The sequence below is a fragment of the Salvelinus fontinalis genome, chromosome 27, assembly GCF_029448725.1.
Source record: "Salvelinus fontinalis isolate EN_2023a chromosome 27, ASM2944872v1, whole genome shotgun sequence".
NCBI classification, from domain to species: Eukaryota; Metazoa; Chordata; class Actinopteri; order Salmoniformes; family Salmonidae; genus Salvelinus; species Salvelinus fontinalis.
The window spans coordinates 28,360,654-28,385,333 of NC_074691.1; the positions used below are offsets into that span (position 1 = coordinate 28,360,654).

At 44.0% G+C, this 24,680-nt stretch overlaps 1 protein-coding gene across 9 annotated transcripts in view; it reads left to right on the plus strand.

The window, feature by feature from the left end:
• The window catches only part of LOC129825391 (serine/threonine-protein kinase MRCK alpha-like), a 135,377-nt gene that overhangs the window by 19,219 nt on the left and 91,478 nt on the right, over window positions 1–24,680 (plus strand). For all 9 annotated transcript variants that reach the window (XM_055885473.1, XM_055885469.1, XM_055885472.1 and 6 more), the window contains 3 exons: window positions 17,605–17,696; window positions 22,041–22,124; window positions 23,383–23,478. In XM_055885473.1, coding sequence (XP_055741448.1) covers window positions 17,605–17,696; window positions 22,041–22,124; window positions 23,383–23,478 — 272 coding nt within the window. The remainder of the gene's footprint in view (window positions 1–17,604; window positions 17,697–22,040; window positions 22,125–23,382; window positions 23,479–24,680) is intronic.

Below are 24,680 nucleotides of genomic sequence, written 5' to 3' on the forward strand. Positions count from 1 at the left end.
AGGTACATTTCAACTATGACAGACAAAATGAGAGAAAAAAATCCAGAAAATCACATTGTAGGATTTTTAATGAATTTATTTGCAAATGATGGTGGAAAATAAGTATTTGGTCAATAACAAAAGTTTATCTCAATCCTTTGTTATATACCCTTTGTTGGCAATGACAGAGGTCAAACGTTTTCTGTATGTCTTCACAAGGTTTTCACACACTGTTGCTGGTATTTTGGCCCATTCCTCCATGCAGATCTCCTCTAGAGCAGTGATGTTTTGGGGCTGTTGCTGGGCAACACGGACTTTCAACTCCCTCCAAAGATTTTCTATGGGTTTGAGATCTGGAGACTGGCTAGGCCACTCCAGGACCTTGAAATGCTTCTTACGAAGCAACTCCTTCGTTGCCCGGGCGGTGTGTTTGGGATCATTGTCATGCTGAAAGACCCAGCCACGTTTCATCTTCAATGCACTTGCTGATGGAAGGAGGTTTTCACTCAAAATCTCATGATACATGGCCCCATTCATTCTTTCCTTTACACGGATCAGTCGTCCTGGTCCCTTTGCAGAAAAACAGCCCCAAAGCATGATGTTTCCACCCCCATGCTTCACAGTAGGTATGGTGTTCTTTGGATGCAACTCAGCATTCTTTGTCCTTCAAACACGACGAGTTGAGTTTTTACCAAAAAGTTATATTTTGGTTTCATCTGACCATATGACATTCTTCCTATCTTCTTCTGGATCATCCAAATGCTCTCTAGCAAACTTCAGACGGGCCTGGACATGTACTGGCTTAAGCAGGGGGACACGTCTGGCACTGCAGGATTTGAGTCCCTGGTGGCGTAGTGTGTTACTGATGGTAGGCTTTGTTACTTTGGTCCCAGCTCTCTGCAGGTCATTCATTAGGTCCCCTCGTGTGGTTCTGGGATTTTTGCTCACCGTTCTTGTGACCATTTTGACCCCACGGGGTGAGATCTTGCGTGGAGCCCCAGATCGAGGGAGATTATCAGTGGTCTTGTATGTCTTCCATTTCCTAATAATTTCTCCCACAGTTGATTTCTTCAAACCAAGCTGCTTACCTATTGCAGATTCAGTCTTCCCAGCCTGGTGCAGGTCTACAATTTTGTTTCTGGTGTCCTTTGACAGCTCTTTGGTCTTGGCCATAGTGGAGTTTGGAGTGTGACTGTTTGAGGTTGTGGACAGGTGTCTTTTATACTGATAACAAGTTCAAACAGGTGCCATTAATACAGGTAACGAGTGGAGGACAGAGGAGCCTCTTAAAGAAGAAGTTACAGGTCTGTGAGAGCCAGAAATCTTGCTTGTTTGTAGGTGACCAAATACTTATTTCCCACCATAATTTGCAAATAAATTCATTAAAAATCCTACAATGTGATTTTCTGGATTTTCTTTTCTCATTTTGTCTGTCATAGTTGAAGTGTACCAATGATGAAAATTACAGGCCTCTCTCATATTTTTAAGTGGGAGAACTTGCACAATTGGTGGCTGACTAAATACTTTTTTGCCCCACTGTAGGGATTAGTTGGGTTCTAGGTAAGGGTGAGAATGTTAAAACGTTTAAATGAAATTAGGATCCTTAACGTTAAGAAAAATGTATGTCGAGGCAGGAAGTAAACAGCATAATATCCGCAAAAACTAAGAGCAAGGCTCCACAGCTGTTTTGGTTCCCTAGCTACCATGCTGTGAAAAGCATGACGCGAACCTGTGCACATGCACAGATACTGTGTGAGAGTGAAGTGCTGCATGTCAGTATCATGTTCATTGATGATAGGCCCTGTTTTACTGCTGTTGGGAGACATTGGAAGCCAAGAAATTGCAAGATACAGCTTTTGATTGCCTATAGAAAGGCCTAGTGCAGGGTTATTCAAGTACCATTGGAGAAGGTCCCGTAACACACATTTCCTAGGTGGCAAAGGTCCTGATGGAGAATGTAATTTACGGAGTAGTAGCAAACCCCCACCTCGCAACCCATGCGACCCCAAACTGTTCACACCCCTCTTGTTGGCGGAGATAAAATGTTGCAGTTTTAAAGCACATTTCCCTCAATTCTACACATTTTGCATTGGGCAGAGTATTTTTTTAGCTGTTCGTAAAGCTCATTACCTGCAATTCTATGCTTCCTTCCATGTGTTGTGTGTGTTTATGATACCATGGGTCGATGCTCGATCGAGTCATCTTCCCACATATAATATTTTGAGGTGGGGGGGGGGGGGTCTGTGGTCCGTATTGACCCTGTTTTGGTTCCGGATCTGATCCGCGGTCCGACAGTTGAGGTTGGAGGTCCTAGTGCATGGTTCTGACTGCCTGGTGGCCGACTTGCATACTGTGTCCCTCCCCTCTGTCTCCGTCCCTTCCCGTTACAAAATGCTGACTCTTAGGAGTCGATTCTGCTCTTGACACTCAGAAGGAGTCCAGGAATCAACATTTTGGAGTCGGCTCTTCACCACTACGTCATCGTCTTTAACAATTAGAAATTGTTAGGCAAGTGACAGCATGGCAAGACTGGAAAGTATTCAGACCCCTCAACTTTTTCAAACATTTGTTACATTAGAGCCTTATTCTAAAATTGATTAAATATGTTTTTACTCATCAATCTACACACAATACCGCATAATAACAAAGCTAAAACAGGTTTTTAGAAATTTTTGCAAATGTATTAAAAATAAACATACCATTTATTTAAATAAGTATTCAGATCTTTTGCTATTAGACTCGAAATTGAGCTCCGGTGCATCCTGTTTCCATTAATCATCCTTGATGTTTCTACAACTTGATTGGAGTACACCTGTGGTAAATTCAATTGATTGGATATGATTTGGAAATTCACACACCTGTCTATATTAGGTCCCACAGTTGGTAGTGCATGTCAGAGCAAAAACCAAGCCATGAGGTGGAAGGAATTGTCCATAGAGCTCCGAGACAGGATTGTGTCGAGGCACAGATCTGGGGAAGGGTACCAAAACATGTCTGCAGCATTGAAGGTCCCCAAGAACACAGTGGCTTCCATTGGAACCACCAAGACTCTTCCTAGAGCTGGCCGCCCGGCCAAATTGAGCAATTGGGGTAGAAGGTCCTTGGTCAGGGAGGTGACCAAGAACCCGATGGTCACTGTGACAGAGCTCCTGAGTTCTTCTGTGGAGATGGGAGAACCTTCCAGAAGTACAACCATCTGCAACACTTCACCAATCAGGCCTTTATGGTAGAGTGGCCAGACGGAAGCCACTCCTCAGTAAAAGGCACATGACAGCCCATTTGGAGTTTGCCAAAAGGTACCTAAAGGACTCCGACCATGAGAAACAAGATTCTCTGGTCTGATGAAACCAAGATTGAACTCTTTGGCCTGAATGCCAAACTTCACGTCTGTAGGAAACCTGGCACCATCCCTGTGGTGAAGCATGGTGGTGGCAGCATCATGCTGTGGGGATGTTTTTCAGCGGCAGGGACTGGGAGACTACATTGAGAAACATGAACGGAGCAAAGTACAGAGAGATCCTTGATGAAAACCTGCTCCACAGAGCTCAGGACCTCAGACTGGAGCGAAGGTTCACCTTCCAACAGGACGACCCTCAGCGCACAGCCTTGACAATGCAGGAGTGGCTTTGGGACAAGTCTCAATGTCTGAGAGTGGCCCAGCCAGAGTACGTTCTTGAATCCGATCAACAACTCTGGAGAGACCTGAAAATAGCTTTGCAGCGACGCTCCCCATCCAAACTGACAGAGTTTGAGAATCTGCAGAAAAGAATGGGAGAAACCTCCCAAATACAGGTGTACCAAGCTTGTAGCTTCATACCCAAGAAGACTCAAGGCTGTAATTGCTGCCAAAGGTGCTTCAACAAAGTAAAGGGTCTGAATAATTGTGTAAATGTGATATTTTTATTTTAGTTATATTTACATACATTTGAAAAAACTTCTAAACCTGTTTTGTGTGTAAATTAATGAGAAGGAAAAAAATTCGATACATTTTAGAATAAGGCTGTAATGTAACAAAATGTGGAAAAAGTCAAGGGGTCTGAATACTTTCTGAATGCAGTGTAAATGAAAAAAATGCTAACTTTGCAACGTGGAAATGAGGTACAGTAATGGTAGTACAGGTGCAATGCTTGACTATCTGAAAGGGACGCGCCATGAGACCAACATCATTGCTGGCAGCAGTGCAGCTGCATTGTGGATTCATATTGAAATATCGTTTTAACGGAAATACGAGATTTTTAAATTTTTAAATTGCTGTTTAAGCATTACATTTTTTTTCTCCATTCCACATCCCTAGTTTTAGGGGCAGTTGCTCTTTAATACTCCCATAACATGTCCATACACACACCCCATTTATAGTCTCACACATTTTAGGTCTCTCTTTATGTGTGTGTGTGTGTGTGTGTGTGTGTGTGTGTGTGTGTGTGTGTGTGTGTGTGTGTGTGTGTGTGTGTGTGTGTGTGTGTGTGTGTGTGTGTGTGTGTGTGTTCCTATATTTTAGTTTTTCATCCCAGACCTCGTCCCTGCAGGGGGCCTTTTGGTAGGCCGTCATTTGTAATAAGAATTTGTTCTTAACTGACTTGCTTAGTTAAATAAAAAATAGTCCCTTGTTCCTTCTGGCTACAGATTAGAAAATCACTTCACACTTAAAAAAATGGTATTGTTGAATTCCTGTTAAAAGCTTTTCCAGACGTAAATGCTTAGGTATCTTAATGATAATACCCATCCATATGCCCTGTTTTAATGTAGACCCTTCAGCTAGATTCGTACCCTTAATTGCTTGGTGAATAATATCCTTATGTAAAAATAAATGTGTGGTCCAGGTTTGTGTCTCCTAAGTGGTCCTCAATAAGCCTGTCTGATATAGTGAGCCAAGTATGGGGCCTGTAATGCTATTCAAAAAGCTGTACAATTTAGCCGGGGCAATAAATTGACTAAAAGTGCAGAGAACTGTTGGTAGCATTTTGCCATTATAGCACAGACGAAAGTGGTAACAATAACACCTGCAATATCTGGTTATAGGATGGTAATAAGTTATATCCTGGTTATAGGATGGTAATAAGTTATATCCTGGTTATAGGATGGTAATAAGTTATATCCTGGTTAGAGTATGGTAATAAGTTGTAACCTAGTTATAGGATGGTAATAAGTTATATCCTGGTTATAGGATGGTAATAAGTTATAGTATGGTAATAAGTTGTAACCTAGTTATAGGATGGTAATAAGTTATATCCTGGTTATAGGATGGTAATAAGTTATAGTATGGTAATAAGTTGTAACCTAGTTATAGGATGGTAATAAGTTATATCCTGGTTATAGGATGGTAATAAGTTGTAACCTGGTTATAGTATGGTAATAAGTTCTAACCTGGTTATAGTATGGTAATAAGTAATAACCTGGCTATAGGATGGTAATGAGTAATAACCTGGCTATAGGATGGTAATACGTTATAACCTGCTTATAGTATGGTAATAAGTTGTAACCTGGTTAGAGTATGGTAATACGTTATAACCGGGTTATAGGATGGTAATAAGTTATAACCTGGCTATAGGATGGTAATAAGCTATACGCAGACAAACCACCTCCCTTGTGATGTCAGTCACTGTGCTGTGAAAAAAGATTAGCCTATTTATGACAATCTGATTTTGTACTCTTGTAATGACCACATCTACATAAACATGTCTGGCCTGTCCTCAGGAGAATAGGAGGAATGGGCAGGGTATGAAGGGATGTTGTTGTGGACGGCTCACATACTGTTGGCATGCATCACAGATTGGCTTGTTATTCAGTCATTTGATTATGTTATTATGTCAGAAACAAGAACCGAACAGCTCCTGGCCTTCAAATCAACCTGGTTACAACCACTGACTGCAGTCAAAAGACTTCTTCACCTCGGGCACTCATCTAATACAAGCAATTTAGAAATATCTTCTCTTTGAAATATAATTAATTTATGAGCAGTTACATTTGTCTTTTGTCTTCCTCCTGAGCGAGGTGCACGTTGATACACGTCCGGGTTGTAGCCAGAGGCATATTTTCGGGGATGCTTGCTGCTTATGGTTACAAGTTTCAGAATTGACACCGTAGTTCCTTCAGAGAGATATAATTAGTAGTGTTCCCTGCCGTAGGGATTGGTTGTGGCCTAGAAAGTGTCTGATATGCTGTGAACCGAAGGACTGCAGAGGAGTGTAAATATAGGTTTTTGTCCCCCTCGTTTATTCTTGTAGGCAGAACGTGGTAATGTTGTAGGATTCTTCAGAGTTTCAACTGCGCGGCACCTCTTTTGTACACATTGTATCCTTGTTCGGAACCTAAGGCACCTGCAATGGAGAACTGAAAATGCAGACTTGGCCCAAGAGAAAGGCCTAGCCTACATCTGTCATGTCACTGTCCTTAAACACTGTCTGGTCTAAAACCCTTTCTTCGTATCAGTAACAGAAGACAGCTTGCAGGTCAGTACTATGTAATACGTCCTTCCAATACTCCCTGGGTTAGGTCATGATTGTGGAACCAGCACATCCTGTTATTAGCATGTAGAGTAGTACTTGGTGTTCTGATGTGATGATGTATTCAGTATAGAGGTTAGCTCAGTACGAGATATGGTGTTAAGGCACTCGCACATCGCATTTCACACGGTTCTACATGTAAAATCGGTGCGCACTAGTTTCACAAGTTACATTCAGAGGTGCTAAGTACTCTCGTCCACCAAACGCTATTGCTGTGTCTGAGCCCTTACACCGTCCTCCACTATCCCCAGGTAGTGATCTAGGGTCAGTTTGGACTTTTGGATCTTAATGAATAAGATTCTATGGATGGTGGAAAAGATGTGCAACATAAAAATATTGTCCCATTTACATTGTCATTTCTTGATGGTCCCTAACTAAACCCTGAGAGAGGCTTTCCAATGTGAAACCAACTTTGCCAGCTAAGCTTGCAGAATGTAATTGGCAAAAGAAGTTGACTAGCACTAGCTGACTTCAACACACAAGACCTGGTTAGACTGTTTCAAGTTATCTAGAAAGGTGAGTGACTGAAACTGTACTGTTTTGGCGGAGTGAATATTCAAACGCTTGCCACGTGCACACACACACCACAAACACCCACATTACCCCCCCTCGTTTGGCTTCAGTCATGGCCGCTGCATTTCCTAATGACCGGAAAAACGAGGCCAAATGAAGTTCAGCAGACCCCCTTTAAGCCGAGGTGGATAACCTGCTGCACACTTCTCGAGGGCTACAGTAGGCAGCGGGCAGGGTGTGCTAGGCTAGCCTTCCTTTGTGTTTCAGGTCATTTAGGTAATTAATTGGGGAGGGAGAGAGTTGTCTCACCTACTTCTCAAGGTTACATTAGTTGATTCACACCTTGAAAGCTGTTAGGTACTCCACATAAAAGTCAATGTAGCCTACATTTGTTATGGCAGCGCAATCAACTGACAATATTTTCGGACACGTCTTTGAAGGTCAGCATTACCTTTAGCTGTTGGCCCCATTGTGTTCTATCCAGTTGATTCCATCACGGGGCATGTTATAAGGACTGGGACTGAGGAACCCCCTTCACCTCCCAGAGCAATCTGATATGTAGGCCCCGGCTCTGGCCTTGGATGACTCATAGAGACCAGTAAACTCATGTGTTCTTTCATTTGAGAAATGGGCACTTGTGTTCTACTATCAGTAAAGCCAGCCGATTCCCTCACAGCTGTATCTCTCTCTCTCTCTCTCTCCCACCCTCCTGAATGGTCCACATGTCTCAAGAAGTCCCCCGAGGCGGTTAAGTCCCCTCTAAACGAATCTCTCTTAAGTTTCAACTTTTAATGTTAACTTCAGTGAAATGTCTTTCCTGAAGCTCTAACCCCAACAATGCAGTAATCAACAACAATGTAATAGTAAAAATGACAAGGTAGAACAAAAACCCACAAGATAAAGAAATAAGAACACGATAAAGTAAGTTGGATGTGTTCAGTGGGGTTTGTAATGACAGACGATCAAATCAAATGTTATTAGTCACATGCGCCGAATACAACAGGTGTAAACCTTAAAGTGAAATGCTTACTTACGAGCCCCTAACCAACAATGCAGTTTAAAAAAAAAAATACGGAGAAGAATAAGAAACAAAAGTAACAAGTAATTAAAGAGCAGCAGTAAAATAGCAATAGTGAGACTATATACAGGCGGGTACCAGTACAGAGTCAATGTGCAGGGGCACCGGTTAGTTGAGGTAATATGTACATGTAGGTAGAGTTATTAAAGTGACTGCATCGGTGTGGCAGTAGGTAGGATCCCACTTCTGACACCAGTAGGGAGACATTCCTGACCATGACCTCTGAAATGAATATGTACTGTCAGAACTTCTCTACCATGGCCCACATAGTCTAGACCTTAATGTCTCAGATGTTTAAAAAAGTATTATGCCCAAAGGGTTTGTGTAGCCTCCAAATGATACAATTGTGTAACTAAACAGTGTATCTGTCAATCTAGGCTGAACTCTGCCAGACAGTTCATGTTGACCTGAGGTGTCATGTGTTTCACATTACGCCAAAACAGAAACTCCAGTAAGCCGATGTTCTCATCATGCTGGCATTTTGCTTGATGCGTAGCCTTACAGTAGTCATGACCCAACGCCGATCTAATCAGTTTGTCTAGTCCCCACCCGCCTCTCCTCAGCTTTCTTCATATGTGAAGTATCCTGTTTGTGTGTTAACCACAGCGAAAGTGAGGCACAGCCTGTTCCGTTTCCAAACCGGCTCGGACTACGCCTACGTCCCTGCTACACATCGGACAAACTGTGAACAAGATGAGAACATCGACTTACTGGAGTTTTTGCGTAATCCTGTGGTCAAAAGTAGTGCACTTTAAAGGGTACCATTTGGGAAGCGCCTGTCACGTTCTGACCTTTATTTCCTTTGTTGTGTCTTTTATTTAGTATGGTCAGGGCGTGTGTTGGGGTGGGCAGTCTAGTTTTGTATTTCTATGTTTTTCCTATTTCTGTGTTTGGCCTGATATGGTTCTCAATCAGAGGCAGGTGTTTTGTGTTGTCTCTGATTGGGAACCATATTTAGGTAGCCTGTTTTCTGTTGAGTTTTGTGGGTGGTTGTCTTCAGTCTTTGTGTTTTCTGCACCAGATAGAACTGTTTCGGTTTTCACGTTTGTTGTTTTGTATTCGGAAGTGTTCAGTTTATTGTCTTTAATTAAACATTATGGACACTTACCACGCTGCGCTTTGGTCCTCTCCTTCTTCCACCGAAGAAAACCGTTACAGCGCCCCATTTCATGCCCTGGTCTCCTAGTACTTTGGAAGGCTTGGGGGGACGGGGACGACATAGCTCTTGGAAATCTGGTGTCACTGGTGTGCAGTGCAGCAATAAAGTCAATTTAGTGCTCCGTTGCATGTTTGCGTGCTATGTAAGTGATTCCCAGGATTCCAGACATGTTTATGTATTTAGGTACTTGTTAATGGTTGCACCCTCCTCTTGATGATGGGCTGACATATGGCATATATATCACACATGACAAAATACATGCTTTGGATTCTATTGAAGTCCCCTTGGCTTATTCACATCAGTGGAGACATGGAGACTGCTACCTGAAGGGGTACATTTTCACCTGTAATTTGGGTCATTTACAGGATGTTTTAAAGCTATTTGTGACGTAATGGCTAAACATTTGCCTGACTGGGTAAAAATATTTTTACCTCCTGTTTCAGGAAGAGATGTCACTGAGCACTGCCCCTATATATAGGATCTTCCAACCCCATCTGGGATATGGATGTCTGATGAAGACCTGAGGGTTGAAACGCTGTATAAAATCACCTGGGAGCATCAACAGCAGTGTGCAGCGTTTTCCATAACATTTCATGGTTGACGCTTGGGTCCCTCTCGTAAGAAGCTGCTTGGGTCCCTCTCGTAAGAAGCTGCTTGGGTCCCTCTCGTAAGAAGCTGCTTGGGTCCCTCTCGTAAGAAGCTGCTTGGGTCCCTCTCGTAAGAAGCTGCTTGGGTCCCTCTCGTAAGAAGCTGCTTGGGTCCCTCTCGTTAGAAGCAGGTTGGGTCCCTCTCGTTAGAAGCTGCTTGGGTCCCTCTCGTTAGAAGCAGGTTGGGTAGTAGCTTATTGGAAAGTACACATGTTATTTTTGTCGACGGCACCACTGACTGTGCAGTGGTTTCCCCGAACGACGGCACCACTGACTGTGTAGCGGTTTCCCCGGACGACGGCACCACTGACTGTGCAGCGGTTTCCCCGGACGGCGGCACCACTGACTGTGTAGCGGTTTCCCCGGACGACGGCACCACTGACTGTGCAGCGGTTTCCTCGGACGACGGCACCACTGACTGTGTAGCGGTTTCCCCGGACGACGGCACCACCGACTGTGCTGTGGTTTCCCCGGACGACGGCACCACTGACTGTGTAGCGGTTTCCCCGGACGACGGCACCACTGACTGTGCAGCGGTTTCCCCGGACGACGGCACCACTGACTGTGTAGCGGTTTCCCCGGACGACGGCACCACTGACTGTGTAGCGGTTTCCCCGGACGACGGCACCACTGACTGTGTAGCGGTTTCCCCGGACGACGGCACCACTGACTGTGCAGTGGTTTCCCCGGACGGCGGCACCACTGACTGTGTAGCGGTTTCCCCGGACGACGGCACCACTGACTGTGTAGCGGTTTCCCCGGACGACGGCACCACTGACTGTGCAGTGGTTTCCCCGGACGACGGCACCACTGACTGTGCAGCGGTTAACCCTACTAAATTTATAGCCTAATTTGATCATTTATTTAACGAGGATGTCCAGTTGAAATAAAGAATCTCCTATTCAATAGAGACTGAGAAGGCAGCTTTTGTATAAATGTGTTAGATACTGCTGACGCCGTCAAGTCCTCAGGTCATACAGCCATTTTGAGTTTGAGGGGAAAGGTAGCAGTCTGGATACAGATCCCTTATTAGGTGACCAGTGAAAGGCTAGAACTATCACCCTATATTTTATATTATGCCAACACAAGAGATTTTGTAATACAATGGAGGAGGAGGGAAGCAGAAGGTACCTGTCTGTCTCTGTCTGTCTCTATCTGTATGTCTCTGTGTCTGTGTCTGGCTGTCTGTCTATCTGTCTCTGTCTGTCTCTATCTGTATGTCTCTGTGTCTGTGTCTGTCTGTCTGTCTCTGTGTCTTTCTCCTGGAGACAGCATTTTTTTGTTGTTACCTCACTGGCCATAAATATTCCCTCATGGCTTCCAGATGTCCCCCCCTCTCTGTAATGGATGTAGGATCTTCTCTCTCCTGTACGGTACTTGTTTTTGTTTCAAGTACAGAGAGGGTAGAGCAAATTTACATTGGCACATGTATGCAGGCTAGCACATATGGAGAGGGACTCATTTAAAAGAACACGCACACCTGCTTACGCACTCAGGCCTAGGCCTAAACACACAGTATTGAAAGGTACGGTGACGCCCGGTTACCATATTGACCATGACATTAGGTGAATGAACACACTTTTCTATGCTCTACAGAAGTATCAAATTTTCATTCCGCTGCATCGTAGTGTCTGTGGATAATAAACTTCTTCTAATGGACCTGGATCTGGCTAAGGAGTAGCATCTGGGCTGAACCAGTCCGTCTGTGGATTAGTAGGGCCTACTCATGTTTTCCAGTTCTGCATACAGTCACTCACAAATCATGTGGTGTTTCTGACCACCGAAACACTCATATTGGCTCATATTAGTGACATTGTCAGTCTCTGTCTAGTAACAGTGAACTCCGTTGCAAAGCTCTCCATCAAAGAAAAGAAAGAGCTCCAGACAAAGTCACGGTTTGGTTGGATAGTCACATTTAAAGCACTACAAACTGACTTGCGCCACACCTTGACATAGCAACTGTTGCTGTGTTTGGCCGACCTGTATATTTTGATAGTGAAGATAAAGATGTAGAACTGGAAGACCTTTGTCTGAAGCTCGGAGTAAAAAGGGTGTGATGTCACACTGTACATTTCTTCACTGTTGGACAAATCGGCACATGATCGTTGGGTAAATCTGAGCGACACTGGCGCTGTGTATGTATGAGACTGCATGTGTCTAGGCCTAGTAATTAATCTTGTGTTCAAGTTCACTACATCCACACAAATGCTTTCCATTTATAAATCAGACTGATCAACACTCTCGCAAGGCGGCTGTGGGCTTGCCTTTGTAATAAGCCTTTCTACACCGGAATGTATGCTAGGCTCCTTCTGTGGAAATTGACTGCTGTTATTTATTTCTTAGGAAGTAACTGATATCGTCAGTCCTGGGCTGGAATTTGCTCTGTACACTCCTAGTGAGACACCCTTTAACTAGGAGCACAACTGTGCATGTCAGCTTTAAGGAAAGGGAGTTGGTCTCTCTTCAGGCCAATTGTAGTAGTAGTGGCTTGGCTAGTTTTCTGGGCTTTCAGATAGACTTTCTCATCATCTTGGTGGTTTTGCCAATGTTTGCCTCACTTTACCCACTCATCAGTGAACTGCAGTAAGTGTCTCCCCTACTCTCCTCCCCTACCCCTCTCCCTTAGTAGCCCCTACACATCGTAGCAGACTTGGGGTCAGTTGAAGCAGGTCTGATGAGCGACTACCTACATATTAGAAGCTGATCTGCGGTCAGTTGTCTTCAATTTCATGACTTTATCAGGTACAGTGTTTATATACAGTGCCTTCACAAAGTATTCAGACCTCTTGACTTTTTCCACATTTTGTTGTGTTACAGCCTTATTCTAAAATGGAATAAAAAAGCAATTTCCTCAGAAATATACACACAGTACCCCATAATTACAAAGCAAAAATAGGTTTTTATAAATGTATTAAAAACAAAAATACCTTATTTACATAAGTATTCAGACCCTTTGCTATGAAACTCGAAATTGAGTTTCCACCTGTGGTAAATTCAATTGATTGGACATGATTTGGAAAGGCATACAACTGTCTATATCAGGTCCCACAGTTGACAGTGCATGGCAGAGCAAAAAACAAGCCATGAGGTCGAAGGAATTGTCCGTAGAGCTCCGAGACAGGATTGTGTCGAGGCACAGATCTGGGGAAGGGTACCAAAACAATTATGCAGTATTGAAGGTCCCCAAGAACACAGTGGCCTCCATCATTCGTAAATGGAAGAAGTTTGGAACAACCAAGACTCTTCCTAGAGCTGGCCACCCAGCCAAACTGAGCAATAGGGGGAGAAAGGTCTTGGTCAGGGAGGTGACCAAGAACCCGATGATCACTCTGACAGAGCTCTGTGGAGGTGGGAGACCCTTCCAGAAGGACAATGATCTCTGCAGCACTCCACCAATTAGGCCTTTATGGTAGACTGACCAGATGGAAGCCACTCCTCAGTAAAACGCACAAGACAGGCCGCTTGGAATTTGCCAAAAGGCATCTAAAGACTCTCAGAACATGAGAAACAAGAATCTCTGGTCTGATGAAACCAAGATTGAACTCTTTGGCCTGAATGACGAGCGTCACGTCTAGGCTAGGAAACCTGGCACCATCCCTGTGGTGGCAGCATCATGCTATGGGGATGTTTTTCAGCAGCAGGAACTGGGAGACTAGTTAGGATCGAGGCAAAGATGAACGGAGCAAAGTACAGAGAGATTCTTGATGAAAACCTGCTCCATAGTGCTAAGGACCTCAGACTGGGGCGAAGGTTCACCTTCCAACAGGACAACAACGCTAAGCACGCAGCCAGGACAACGCAGGAGTGGCTTCGGGACACGTCTCTGAATGTCCTTGAGTGGCCCAGCCAGAGGCCGGACTTAAACCTGATCAAACACCTCTGGAGAGACCTGAAAATAGCTGTGCAGAGACGCTCCTCATCTAACCTGACAGAGCTTGAGAGGATCTGCAGAGAACAATGGGAGAAACTCCCCAAATACAAGTGTGCCAAGCTTGTAGCATCATACCCATGAGGACTTGAGGCTGTAATCGCTGCCAAAGGTGCTTCAACAAAGTACTGAGTAAAGGATCTGAATATTTATTCATAATTTTTCTATATGTCATTATGGGGTATGGTGTGTAAATTTAGATTTTTTTTTTTTTTTTTTTTTAGAATAAGGGTGTAACCGAACAATGTGGGGAAAGGTCAAGGGGTCTGAATACTTTCCGAAGGCACTGTATACCAGTGGTTTGTACCGGCCAGTGATTGGAGTGTGATAGCAGAGCTGTGTGCCAGGTAGGGCAGACTGGCTGTCTCCCTGCCATTCCAACTAGGCCTAACTGGCTGGCTGGGAGAAGAGTGGGGGAATAAGGGAGAGGTTGAGCTCTCTGGATGTTTGTTTTATTTCAGCAGGCATTTCCCTTTTTCACAGGGGCCTATGTTTGGAGAATATTTTTCCTGAACAGAGCCAGGCTGAATGTGTGTGAAGTCATGGCAACAAGTAAAGTGAGAAGTGTGTGCCAAGCTAAGCGTCGGCTCGTTCTACTTCCAACAATGTGGACGCCGGACATAAGGAAAATGTCAGACTCTTGTGAAATATTTGTTGAAAACCCAGTAATTGCTAATGCAATTTCCCAAATTATTTTCAGTTGTTGAAAACGCGCACTCTTACAATACAAATAAACACAGAAGGGACATCGGTATTCATCATACCACACAGCAACTGAAAGCCCTGTCTTTCCTTTCCCCTGTCTGTTGTAGTAGCCTGTCTGTGTGTTGTAGTAGCCTGTCTGTGTGTTGTAGTAGCCTGTCTGTGTGTTGTAGTAATGAAGTAGTAGCCTGTCTGTGTGTTGTAGTAGCCTGTCGGTGTGTTGTAGTAGCCTGTCTGTGTGTTGTAGTAATGAAGTAGTAGCCTGTTGGTGTGTTGTAGTAATGAAGTAGTAGCCTGTCTGTGTGTTGTAGTAATGAAGTAGTAGCCTGTCTGTGTGTTGTAGTAATGAAGTAGTAGCCTGTCTGTGTGTTGTAGTAATGAAGTAGTAGCCTGTTGGTGTGTTGTAGTAATGAAGTAGTAGCCTGTCTGTGTGTTGTAGTAGCCTGTCTGTGTGTTGTAGTAGCCTGTTGGTGTGTTGTAGTAATGAAGTAGTAGCCTGTCTGTGTGTTGTAGTAGCCTGTCTGTGTGTTGTAGTAGCCTGTTGGTGTGTTGTAGTAATGAAGTAGTAGCCTGTTGGTGTGTTGTAGTAATGAAGTAGTAGCCTGTCTGTGTGTTGTAGTAGCCTGTCTGTGTGTTGTAGTAGCCTGTTGGTGTGTTGTAGTAATGAAGTAGTAGCCTGTCTGTGTGTTGTAGTAGCCTGTCTGTGTGTTGTAGTAGCCTGTTGGTGTGTTGTAGTAATGAAGTAGTAGCCTGTCTGTGTGTTGTAGTAATGAAGTAGTAGCCTGTTGGTGTGTTGTAGTAATGAAGTAGTAGCCTGTCTGTGTGTTGTAGTAGCCTGTCTGTGTGTTGTAGTAGCCTGTTGGTGTGTTGTAGTAATGAAGTAGTAGCCTGTCTGTGTGTTGTAGTAGCCTGTCTGTGTGTTGTAGTAGCCTGTTGGTGTGTTGTAGTAATGAAGTAGTAGCCTGTCTGTGTGTTGTAGTAGCCTGTCTGTGTGTTGTAGTAGCCTGTTGGTGTGTTGTAGTAATGAAGTAGTAGCCTGTCGGTGTGTTGTAGTAATGAAGTAGTAGCCTGTCTGTGTGTTGTAGTAATGAAGTAGTAGCCTGTCTGTGTGTTGTAGTAATGAAGTAGTAGCTCGTCTGTGTGTTGTAGTAAGGAAGTAGTAGCCTGTTGGTGTGTTGTAGTAAGGAAGTAGTAGCCTGTTGGTGTGTTGTAGTAATGAAGTAGTAGCCTGTTGGTGTGTTGTAGTAATGAAGTAGTAGCCTGTCTGTGTGTTGTAGTAATGAAGTAGTAGCCTGTTGGTGTGTTGTAGTAATGAAGTAGTAGCCTGTTGGTGTGTTGTAGTAATGAAGTAGTAGCCTGTTGGTGTGTTGTAGTAATGAAGTAGTAGCCTGTTGGTGTGTTGTAGTAATGAAGTAGTAGCCTGTCGGTGTGTTGTAGTAATGAAGTAGTAGCCCGTCTGTGTGTTGTAGTAATGAAGTAGTAGCCCGTCTGTGTGTTGTAGTAATGAAGTAGTAGCCTGTCTGTGTGTTGTAGTAATGAAGTAGTAGCCTGTCTGTGTGTTGTAGTAATGAAGTAGTAGCCTGTCTGTGTGTTGTAGTAATGAAGTAGTAGCCTGTCTGTGTGTTGTAGTAATGAAGTAGTAGCCTGTTGGTGTGTTGTAGTAATGAAGTAGTAGCCCGTCTGTGTGTTGTAGTAATGAAGTAGTAGCCCGTCTGTGTGTTGTAGTAATGAAGTAGTAGCCTGTCTGTGTGTTGTAGTAATGAAGTAGTAGCCTGTCTGTGTGTTGTAGTAATGAAGTAGTAGCCTGTCTGTGTGTTGTAGTAATGAAGTAGTAGCCTGTTGGTGTGTTGTAGTAATGAAGTAGTAGCCTGTTGGTGTGTTGTAGTAATGAAGTAGTAGCCTGTCTGTGTGTTGTAGTAATGAAGTAGTAGCCTGTCTGTGTGTTGTAGTAATGAAGTAGTAGCCTGTTGGTGTGTTGTAGTAATGAAGTAGTAGCCTGTCTGTGTGTTGTAGTAATGAAGTAGTAGCCTGTCTGTGTGTTGTAGTAATGAAGTAGTAGCCTGTTGGTGTGTTGTAGTAATGAAGTAGTAGCCTGTTGGTGTGTTGTAGTAATGAAGTAGTAGCCTATCAGTAAAGGTTGTTGTTGTGGGGCGGTGTTTTGGTCTGGTCTGTTCTCTGTGGATAGTGAGAAGATCAAGGGACTTCCCCTGGCTGGCTGTGACCTTTGCAGGGCCTCTGACAGGGGAGCCAGGGACCTCTGGATCAGCGTGGATTTTGATAACTGGACCAGGCTGGAAGACTAACAAGGGAATGAATTACAATTTGATGTGAACCAGGTGTTCTGCGTACAAGTGCAAAAGAGTTGACCTAAGCAAAGTGCTCCACAGATCTGTAGGCCTAGGCCAAATCCTAACAACTAAACCTATAGGCATTAAATAGATCTTTATTATGTTAAATAGAACTTTACAATCTCCTGGTCCTACAGTATTCCTACCCTGGTGAGCCAACCAACCCACTGGCAGTCTACCTCAGGTTTATTGGAGGATCGATCCAGTAAACAAGGAAGTGGATGAATGGCCTTTCTCCACAAAGTAGGGAAATGCTGCTTGTGTTTTGGCTCCAGCTTTGGTCCATTTCCGCCCTGAGTGCTAGGCTAGGGTAAATGTGAGGGTAACAATAGACCATTTTATCACTGCCCTCTGTACATCCGGACCACTGTCATTTACTACAAGATCTTAGCAGTCAAAATAATAGATTGACCCTATATCAACCTTATCTCAATAGGTTAACCCTATATTAACCCCTCAGCATACAGGGCTGACAGCCAGGAAGAGACACACCTGAAATCACTACTAGTGACACTTGCTTTGTCACATTTTAAATATACAGCAATATTTTTTTATTCTCAGTTTTTTTGTATTTAATCTTGATGATGCACAATTGTTTGCGTATTCTCGGGTCAAGTAACATTTTGTATAAATGCCAACTTTTGTATGAAAACTGGCGTAGCCTACACAATATTTACCTACGCTACGCACAATTTATAAATGAGTCCCCAGAATGCTAACTTCTCTCTCTCTCTCTCTGTCCTGCAGCCAAACCCTTCACCTCCATGGTCAAACAGATGCGCCTACACAAGGAGGACTTTGAGATCCTCAAGGTGATTGGACGAGGAGCCTTTGGAGAGGTAAGCCTTTTTTGTGCCTTTTTTATTGTACGTTTTTTTTAAATAATTTTATTTCACCAGGAAGTTTATTTGATATAAAAAATCTTGCAAGACATCAGCAAAGACCAAAGCATTTTAAGTGTAGCCTCCATAAGGCTTAGAAACAAATACAACAACCAAACAATGCATGCAAATACAATATAGTCAGGAATTCAGTCTAAATTTTTAATTTAGGAAATCTGTTCCCAAGTATTCACACAAATAAAATGTATGTGATGGTGTCTCGATGTAATATAGGTATGAAATGATTGTTATTTTCAAATACAATCATTTTTTTTGTTTCAATTTGCGGTGTACAAATTATTATCAATATTTTCTGAGTTGTCTACCCCTGCTCTGTGATTTCAGCAGCAAGGCTGGCCGCTAGGCTACATGCTATCTGCATGACTCAACATGTAAGATAATGCTTTGATCTCTTCTTCACCATCATTGTGGAAGAAGAAAATAATTATATATTTTTTTAAATCTTAAACCAACCCTTTATTTTTCTTATTCACAGCTTGGGGGCCTGAGTTGAAATATCGTTTTTATTATGTCTTCTGTTGTGTGTGATGTCAAACCCGGGGAATGTTGGTGAGCTAGGCAGGTAGCTAGCGATGGCAGCAGAAACTCAGCTATGTAAGGTTTCATGATGTGTGACACATGGTCGTTGTATATTATAGTTTGTTAGGCTAGCTGCTGTGCTGCTGGCAGACCTGGGATCAAATACTATTTGAAATAATTTCAAATACTTTATCTGTGGTTGATTGAGCTTGCCTGGCTTCATACACCACTGGAATAGTTCCAAACCGGCAAAGTCTACCTATCTGGCACTCCAGGTAGGCTAGAGCAAAAGCTCAAAGTATTGGAAAGACTTGGAATATTGTTTGAACCCAGGTGTGGTGGAGCAGGTTGGTTGGAGCTATGCCCAGTGCTGAGGCCCCTATGGCCTCTTTCACACCCTTTTTATTGGGGTTTTATTTCACGGTGAGTGGAAGAACTACATGGTTGTGCCCCAGCCCTGGTCTCTAGCCCAGTGCCAGGCTACAGCCTCACGGTTGATTGCCTCAACTTATTGTATTTATGATATAGGCCCCTGTGTTTACTGTGTCTCCTCTAGCAGCTTGTGTTGAAGAGGCCTAAGTCTCTGTGCCTTCTGTGCTGTGTCAACAGGCCCAGATCTGCCAGTTCATTTCATATAGCCTAGTATCTGTAGCCTACATGCTAATCAAAGCTTTTGAGTTAGCTAGAAAAAGTGGCTGGATTTGTGTAATTAGTTAATTCAATTTAAAAGTATTTACAATCACAGGCCTATTCACAACAACAGTTTCCAGTGGTCGGCAGGCAAAGACTGTAGGATTAGATCTACTTAATGATAATGAGGTCATTATGATTTGAAAGGTCTCTGGCCAGTCCCTCTTATGTCATTCCAGTGGAAAGCCATCATAGTGTAACTAACTGAAAGGTTATCTACCATTTTTTTTTTTTTTTTTTTTTAACCTTTATTTAACTAGGCAAGGCAGTTTAGAACAAATTTTTATTTATAATGACGTCCTACCAAAAGGCAAAAGGCCTCTCCTACAGGGACGGGGGCTGGGGTAAAAAATGTATAAAATGCAAAATAAATATAGGACCAAACACGCATCACAACAAGGCACAACACTACATAAAGAGACGACAACATAACAGCAAAACATGACAACACAGCATGGTAGCAACACAACATGACAACAACATGGTAGCTGCACAAAAACATGGTACAAACATTATTGGGCACAGACAACAGCACAAAGGGCAAGAAGGTAGAGACAACAATACATCATACAAAGCAGCCACAACTGTCAGTAAGAGTGTCCATGATTGAGTCTTTGAATGAAGAGATTGAGATAAAACTGTCCAGTTTGATTTTTTGTTGCAGTTCGTTCCAGTCGCTAGCTGCAGCAAACTGAAAAGAGGAGCGACTCAGGGACATGTGAGCTTTGGGGACCTTTAACAGAATGTGACTGGCAGAACGGGTGTTGTATGTGGAGAATGAGGGCTGCAGTAGATATCTCAGATCTCAATCTACACACAATACCCCATATTGACAAAGCAAAAAAACTTTTTTTAATTATTAATATATGCAAATTTATTCAAAATAAAAACAGAAATATCACATTTACATACGTATTCAGACCCTTTACTCAGTCTTCTTGGGTATGATGCTACAAGCTTGGCACACTTGTATTTGAGGAGTTTCTCTCATTCTTCTCCGCAGATCCTCTCAAGCTCTGTCAGGTTGGATGGGTAGCGTTGCTGTTCGATCGGGTTCAGGGTTCCGGACTCTGGCAGGAGGACAATAAGACTTGTCTCGAAGCCACTCCTGTGTTGTCTTGGCTGTGTGCTTAGGGTCGTTGTCCTGTTGGAAGGTGAACCTTCGCCCCAGTCAGAGGTCCTGAGCGCTCTGGAGCAGGTTTTCATCAAGGATCTCTCTGTTCTTTGCTACATTAATAGTCCCTGATGCAGAAAAACACCCCCACAGCATGATGCTGCCACCACCATGCTTCACCATAGGGATGGTGCCAGGTTTCCTCCAGACGTGATACTTGGAATTCAGGCCAAAGAGTTGAATCTTGGTTTCATCAGACCAGAGAATCTTGTTTCTCATGGTCTGAGAGTCTTTAGGTGCCTTTTGGCAATAAAGCGGCCTGTCATGTGTCTTTTATTGAGGAGTGACTTCCATCTGGCCACTCTACCATAAAGGCCTGATTGGTAGAGTGCTGCAGAGATGGTTGTCCTTCTGGAAAGTTCTCCTATCTCCACAGAGGAACTCTGGAGCTCTGTCAGCAGTAGATATCTCAGATAGGGGGAAGTGAGACCATTCACATCCACTGATGACCGCCTTTCCCACGGAGGAGTTCAGCAGAATTCCAGAAAATGTCTCAGGTTTTTCAGAAATCCCATTTTGAGGCTACTTATTCTCTTCTGGTTAAGGAATCCTCCTACTGGTATTTCTGAAAAATGTTCCCAAAGTTCCCAGTTTTTTCTCTCAGAAATACCAGTTGGAGAATTCCGGAAGGTAATAAGCAGGGAGGGAATCTCAAAATGGGATTTCTGAGAAACCTGGGATATTTGGGAAAGGTTCAGGAAGAAATGGTCAACTCTACGGAAGAGTAAGAAGTGGGAAGCTGTGTGAACTGAAAACGGAGGTGAAAGAGGACATTTATGAGCAGGGTCATAGTCAGCTGGGAGAGACCGCGTCTGTCTGTTCGTTGGGAGAGAGATTTAGGTGTCTGTGCGTGATGTTTCGGCTCTCCTGATTAATTGCTTTTATAACACTAGAGCTGTCGTACATGTCAAGCTCCGACACATGTCTGAGTGGTGAAAGCTAAGAAAACGGGGTGGGGGGATTACACACGCTATACACAGGGACACTGCCAAGAAGCTTCCCCTCCTCTCCTCCTCCACCCACATCAGACCAGCAGGAGAAACCCAAACAGTGGAGGAATGTTGTCATTGCGTTGAATTTAGCATTCTCCTTATTTTTCTTAATCTCAGACTCCAATAAGGCAGAGTGTGTTTTTTATTGTGTGTGTTGCGTGTACTTTCGTGTGTGTGTGCGCGTTGAGTGTATGTGCGTACGTACATACGTGCTTGTGTGTGTGTGTGTGTAACTGTGGGGATGATTGGTGGTTTAAATTCCTCCCGTGGTGGAGGAGGGACTTGTGGGGAAGCTGAAGTGAAGAAGGCTTTCTCTTGTGTCCTCTGGATGGCAGACAGGCAGGCAGGAGGGAAGAATCCTGCTAGCTGAAGTCCTCTGGCCTCGCTACAGTTGCAACTCAACTCGTTTTAAGAATGCTCTTTACTACACTCAGGTCTAACAATGGGGGCTGACTGGGGTTGTGTTGGAGACGTTATCACTTAACAGTAGTTTAGCCAGCTAGCTTTCCTATCCTTGCTGCAAACCCATTGTAATGAGTGTTATCTGTGCTGCCGTGCGGCTATGGCACGTTGAGCTGAAAGATCCCAGCTGTGTGTGTCTCAGGGGTCACTACCTTCATGTCCTAGGTCACTTCCTGTCCGCCTTCCTTTCTCTTCCTCTTCTCCTCTGACTCTATGGCCGTGTTTCATTCCACAAAGATGCTCACTTCCCTTCTGCCCTCGTTCACTCCCCTTTCCTGATCTAACAGGAGTGGGTCATGTTCATTAGGGAGAAAACGTTCTGGAACTGAGTGGATTTATTTCCCATGGTTTGTCCTATTGAACATTACAGGAAAGATGTAATTAATATGGTGGATGGAAACTTTCTCTCCTCAAACTCTCCTTCTCTCCCATGCTTTCCTGTAGGTTGCTGTGGTTAAGGTGAAGAATGCAGACAAGGTGTTTGCCATGAAGATCCTCAATAAGTGGGAGATGCTGAAGAGAGCTGAGGTGAGTTCTGCCTAGTAACAACAACCGCCATAGCATTACAGCAGTGTTAAATGCTAACAACCGCAATAGCATTACAGTAGGACTAAATGCTAACAACCGCCATAGCATTACACCGTTACAGCAGCGCTAAATGCTAACAACCGCCGTAGCATTACAGCAGGGCTAAATGCAAACAACTGCCATAGCATTTCACCAGAGCTAAATGCTAACAACCGCCATAACATTACAGCAGGGCTAAATGCTAACAACTGCCATAATGTTACAGCAGTGCTAAATGCTAACAATCGCGATAGCATTAGAGCAGGGGTAAATGCTAACAGCAATAGTATTATAGCATTTGCTACTCTGGGCTAAATACTAACAACAGCCATAGCATTACAGCACTACTCAGGGCTGGATACTAAGTTGAGTTAGCGTTATGTAACTCCTTGGCTTTTCCAGAAACATTGCATTAAACATTCAATGCAAAATGTTCATATAATTGTCAGTTACATGTGCATGTCTCAAGTTTAGAATATTAAATGTGAATTTGAGTACATAACTTAATTAAACTTTAGAACCTATTTGCAGTTTGAGAGAGCGATCGTGTTCAGTGTATTTACATTTTAGTCATTTAGCAGCGCTCTTATCCAGAGAGACTTACAGCAGCAATTAGGGTTAAGTGCCTTGCTCAAGGGCACATCGACAGATTTTTCACTTAGTTGGCTTGGGGATTCGACCACTGAACTCAGTATATCTGTTGCTGCTGTGCTTTTCTTTTAATTGGCAGCTATTCACAGTGGTCTGTGTGTGTCTGTGTAGCTGTTCACAGTGGTCTCCTGGGCTTGCAGTTTTCATACCTCGGGCTCATAGAACCGAACTCCCCACTGTGTTTGGCTGTCTCTGGACATGGGAAACTGTCTGCAATATAAACGCTACTCTCAAACCCATGTCCTCATTAATGTACCTAGTCTAGCTATAGGTTGTTCATACAGATGGAAATATATGAATTTGACTATTTTATAAGTTTGTTAGAAAGTGTAATTGAATTGAAAATACTTAATTGACCCCTAAAGGATCTGAAACGATGTTTTCCTCATAAAGATAGAAATAGAATATATTAATTCTATGGTTGTCCACCACTAGCAGACACAGGAATTCAGTACACACACAGGTTGGACCGAAGTGTGATGGACCGAAGTGTGTGCCAATGAGAGTAGCTACAGTACATTCCATTCATTCTGTTTATATAATGGTTACCCTTTGACCTCTCCCTCAGACGGCGTGTTTCCGGGAGGAGCGCGACGTGCTGGTGAACGGGGACAGCCAGTGGATCACCACCCTGCACTACGCCTTCCAGGACGACAACTTCCTGGTAAGATCTCCACTAACTTCCCCTCTATTCATATGGGTTTCAATATATGGTATGTCTGCATCCCAAATCGTAACCTATTGCCAATACGACTCTGGTCTAAAGTATGACCATTGATTTTAAGGGGTGTAAAGGGTTGCTTCCAAATGGCATAGGGCCCTGGCCAAAAGTAGTGCAATATATAGGGAAGAGGGTTCCATTTGGGATGTACACAAGCTGTGAAGAGGCCGGAATGAAATGAATAATATGATGACGGTAAAGGAGGGATGGATGGTTGACGGTAGAGGAGGGATGGATGGGTGACGGTAAAGGAGGGATGGATGGGTGACGGTAAAGGAGGGATGGATGGTTGACGGTAAAGGAGGGATGGATGGGTGGTTGACGGTAAAGGAGGGATGGATGGGTGGTTGACGGTAAAGGAGGGATGGATGGGTGGTTGACGGTAAAGGAGGGATGGATGGATGGGTGACGGTAAAGGAGGGATGGATGGGTGACGGTAAAGGAGGGATGGATGGGTGACGGTAAAGGAGGGATGGATGGTGGACTGTAAAGGAGCGGTAAAGGAGGGATGGATGGTTGACGGTAAAGGAGGGATGGATGGTTGACGGTAAAGGAGGGATGGGTGGGTGACGGTAAAGGAGGGATGGGTGGGTGACGGTAAAGGAGGGATGGATGGGTGATGGTAAAGGAGGGATGGATGGGTGACTGTAAAGGAGGGATGGGTGGGTGACGGTAAAGGAGGGATGGATGGGTGACGGTAAAGGAGGAATGGATGGTTGAAGGTAAAGGAGGGATGGATGGGTGGTTGACGGTAAAGGAGGAATGGATGGTTGACTGTAAAGGAGGGATGGATGGGTGACGGTAAAGGAGGGATGGATGGGTGACGGTAAAGGAGGGATGGATGGTTGACGGTAAAGGAGGGATGGATGGTTGACGGTAAAGGAGGGATGGGTGGGTGACGGTAAAGGAGGGATGGGTGGGTGACGGTAAAGGAGGGATGGATGGGTGACTGTAAAGGAGGGATGGATGGGTGATGGTAAAGGAGGGATGGATGGGTGACTGTAAAGGAGGGATGGGTGGTTGACGGTAAAGGAGGAATGGATGGTTGACTGTAAAGGAGGGATGGATGGGTGGTTGATGGTAAAGGAGGGATGGGTGGGTGACGGGAAAGGAGGGAGGGATGGTTGACGGTAAAGGAGGGAGGG